Below are 4455 nucleotides of genomic sequence, written 5' to 3'. Positions count from 1 at the left end.
ACTTGAAAATGTATAAAAACAAATAAATGTGGGATACATGGACAAAAGAGACCCACTAGGCTAAAGTATATACTACTAGCTACTTAAATAGCAACCTTATATGTAAGTAATTAAATATATAACAAGTGGTATATTCGTATGTTTTATCCAAGAAAAGAATATTGCCCCATAACGTATTCATTTTGTCTAAAGCCAATGAACCATGTATGTGTCCAAACATTTTGGCTCTCTTGACAAGGAATTTAAAAGGGAGAATATTACAAGGCAAGTTGTTATTGCTAATTGGCTTGGAACTTACAAGTGTAACTTCCTATTTGCTTTCAATGGTGTACTACTAACCTACAAGATAAAAATGTGGAAAATTTTACCTACTTTTCGTGTTTCACTTTTTCTTGTGCTAGAGAAATATCTTACTTAATCTGCAGATAAATCAAACAAGGCACTGCCCATTATTCAAAGTAGAAAAATTGAGATTGATATTTTAAGATGAATTACTAGCCTACAAAGTAAGATGTGTAAGATTTAAAGAATGACTCTGGATATAAATAACTAACATACAGGAATTCTCATTTTCAATATCATGTTTCTTATTGTCACTTCAAATTATTCAGAATTTACTTGGTTAGAGATTCACTTGTTATATTTCAAAATCAAAAATTTAAACTTTATAATGGAGATAACGCAAAATATTTTATAAAGAATTTGGTGGAAGTCATGGTCCACATGTCTAATGCGATAGAGAAGTGCAGGAAAAGCAGTATACCCTATGATTTTATCTTATTCTTTTTCCTTTTCTTTATGAGTTTATATTAGTAGCAAAATTATCCAAATTGCAAATACACCACGTGATTGAAAGCCTCTCTCCCTCTAATAAACTGAGACTCAGAAGCTTCAAGGAAGCTCAAAATTCCCTCTGAAAAATCTAACAATCTTTCAACAAACAATATTTTAATCATTACAATCGCTTTAATCTCCCACCCGTGCATGCACCATTTCTCATATAAATACCCCGTCTCCCCTTTCAACAAGAATGCTCACAACTTCCTCTGTTCTCTACTCCTAATTCACTTTTAAACCACACGAATTTTACAAATCCAAAACCAATATTCAACAAAATTATTAAACATGTATGGGAATTGTGAAGTAGAAAATGATTTTGCAATTCTTGAATCGATTAGGCTTCACTTACTTGAAGACTGGGAAGCTCTATTAACAAGCGCCGACAACTCAACAACCTCGGATTTAAGCCGAAGCAACAGCATTGAGTCCAACATGTTTCCTAATTGCTTGCCCAATGAATTTGATTATACAGCTGATATGTTTTTTAACGATATCTTTAATGAAGGCATTGTTGGCTATGGATTTGAGCCAGTTTCTGAATTTACACTCCCCACTATCAAATTGGAGCCGGAAATGACCGTACAATCACCTGAAATATGGAATTTACCGGAGTTTGTATCTCCACCGGAGACGGCGGCGGAGGTGAAACTAGAACCACCGGCGCCTCCAAAGGCAAAACATTATAGGGGAGTGAGAGTGAGGCCGTGGGGGAAGTTTGCAGCTGAAATTAGGGATCCGGCGAAAAATGGTGCAAGGGTGTGGCTGGGTACATATGAGACGGCGGAGGACGCAGCGTTTGCTTATGACAAGGCGGCGTTTCGCATACGGGGATCACGTGCATTGCTTAATTTCCCGTTAAGGATTAATTCTGGCGAACCTGATCCCATTAGAGTTGGTTCTAAAAGATCATCAATGTCGCCGGAGTATTCTTCTTCTTCATCGTCGTCGTCGTCGTCGTCGCCGCCGATGAAGAGGAGGAAGAAGGTTGCTCAAGAGACGGAGCTAGTGGTGCTATAAGTCCTAAGTGGGTCCTGTATAGTAATAATTAAAAAAAGAATTATTCGATGGATTTGTTTCATTTCTGGCTGACGTAATGGATTTGTTCTTTCTTTAATTTATTGGCTATGGTTGAATGATTCATCTATGGGAAGTAACGATAATCTAAGGCAATTACCCATAAAAAAAAAGCAATATTGTGATACTGAGGGGAAAAAAAGAAGCCAAACTTACGTATCCAACTAATCGAATGTACATAGTATTTGTTTCCTTGAATAATATTCCTCATTTTGATACTGTAAAATTTAGTTCAGTAAGAAAAAGTACTAAATTAGCAATATATTATTTTATCATAATTAATACAACATTAATGCATATATTAGTGTTTACCCAAAAAACGGATAACAATTGAATTTATACGCGGTTCTAAGGATATGTAGTATGATTTGGTACAAATTGAGAAAATATATAAATGAATATCGAAATTAATTGTAAAATAAATGAATGCAAACCGAACGGATTAATTAGACTAACCCTTCAAGTTTTATCACCCTCAAACTGAATGGAGAGTAGCTAATAGAAGAACAAAATGGCTAAATATCAAAACCAGAAGAAAGATAGTATATTGCTTTATGTTCTATGAATCTGAATGAATCCCACTTATAAATAATCAGACCCCCTTTATATAGTGGGGAGTTGCTATTCTTAATATAATTATTAAATACAACAAGGAATTCCACGATAGATTAATTAATTGGCCTCTCATTGATATGCATCGTGATTTCCGCCGAGATTCTCACCCAATTGCAGATATTTCGGCTTTCTGTTTTTTGGCTCGATAAGCTTTCCTCTATCGAGGCCGATCCCCACCTCGATCGGTCTCTATTTTGCTCGATCTTGATCTTAACCGATCTCGATCTTGACCGGTCCTCTATTTTGCTCGACCTCTGGGTCTCGAGCTCGGCAACCTAACTTTGCATCACGGCTTGATATTACACGAAGTTGAACCTTGGTATATTATGTTCCAATCTCGATTATTCATACGAAGGGTAAACTCGATTTTGACCGTATTCAATTAGAAACCAATTATTGTGTTACTAATATTTTACTATTTTCATACATGATAAAATATGAAATAACAATTAAACGATCTTGACATAATAACTGTTATATTATTATTCATCGTACAATAATCCAAACATTATGAATTACATTATAATTCTTTGTATAACTAGACCATAAATCAGCAACTCTTTAGGTTGTTTTTTCGTGGATCTCGAGATTAATGCTTCAATTTTGTGGGTTAGTCCTATTGATTTTCCCTTCTTAACTACTACTCTCTTCGATCCACTTTAATTGATATTTTTGGTTATCTTCACATATATTAAGAAATTCACTTTTTAGAATTAATTAACAATAAAATTGACCATATCAACCTTAATTATTAATTAATAATAAAATTGACCATTTCAACCTTAATTTGTTCATTGGTGTATAGGGTAAAATCGGTTCATATTAAATGCTTGTAAAATACGCGTGGAAGCAGAGATAGATGAAAATAGAGATAGGTGGAAGTCAAAACCGGAGGCAGCAATATTGGTTGGCACCGGTAAGCCACCGAAGGGAATGTTGCTCATGAAGACAAATTAATGCCTGTCACCAGATAGCATTCAATGAAGAATATTCTACAGTATTAAAGACATAATCTGTTATAGAGAATATGACATTCATAGCATGCCGCTACACATTCTTCAATGGTCCCCATAATGGTCATTTAAGAGGGGTTTGATCCTAGGACCTTGTTCCTTTGGTATCACTATAAATAGGGATTTCAACAACCATTGTAAGGACACACATTTTTTGACAAACGTATGCTATACACTTGATTCTAAGCTCGCTAACATTTTATTTCTCGCTTATTGTTATTATTACTGCCTCCAGAAACTCTGCTCCCAGAATCAAGCTATCTGTTATCGCATCTCGATTTTAACGCTAAGCCCTGTATTTTATTTAATTTATTTATCATTTTGAGATCAAATCGATTCGCTTATCTATAAACCACATATAAATTCAACTGTACCATTTTACGGGTAAACAGTTTGGCGCCCACCATGGGACTTAGACAATTGCGTAATTGGGTTGATCCTTGCATCTATTACTAATCTGTTTAAAATCTATCTCTTAACCAAAAATCATAAAAAAATGGCAGATAACAGTGTCAACAAAATTCACAACGTTGAGGCCCAAGGAAATTAACCTCAACACAAAGATTCAATCAGCGATACCCACAACGAGGAGGGCATAGCCACGCCGGTCCATGATGGATAATATCCACAACTTGTTCGAGAGGCAACTCCTAATGATGCTGAAGACGAGCACGTACTGTAAACAACGAAAAATCTTAAGGGAGCAACAAAGGGCTATTGTGGGCCACTTGTCACGACAAGATCAGGTCATGACGGAGTTGAAGCAAGCGTAGTCGGGCGCTTCCAACAACGTGAATGGAAGGGGTCCATTTACTCCTGGTGCTCCCGCAAACCAAATAACATAAAGGGTTAATAACAACACCCCGAGGGGTGAGGTTGGCTTTGACAGGGCCAGGGGGAACGGCGACGGACT

At 36.0% G+C, this 4455-nt stretch overlaps 1 protein-coding gene across 1 annotated transcript; it reads left to right on the top strand.

Moving 5' to 3' along the window:
• Positions 1-979: 979 nt before the first annotated feature.
• On the top strand, positions 980-1958 carry LOC107767936 (ethylene-responsive transcription factor 1A-like). Its single transcript, XM_016587042.2, has one exon. It carries the CDS (start codon positions 1126-1128, stop codon positions 1855-1857), a length of 732 nt encoding a protein of 243 aa, XP_016442528.1. The 5' UTR covers positions 980-1125; the 3' UTR covers positions 1858-1958.
• Positions 1959-4455: the final 2497 nt, after the last annotated feature.

The sequence above is a fragment of the Nicotiana tabacum genome, chromosome 23 (assembly GCF_000715075.1).
Source record: "Nicotiana tabacum cultivar K326 chromosome 23, ASM71507v2, whole genome shotgun sequence".
In the NCBI taxonomy this organism is placed as follows: domain Eukaryota; kingdom Viridiplantae; phylum Streptophyta; class Magnoliopsida; order Solanales; family Solanaceae; genus Nicotiana; species Nicotiana tabacum.
Note: the sequence above shows the minus strand (reverse complement) of the source record. Positions and strands in the feature narration are given on the sequence as shown.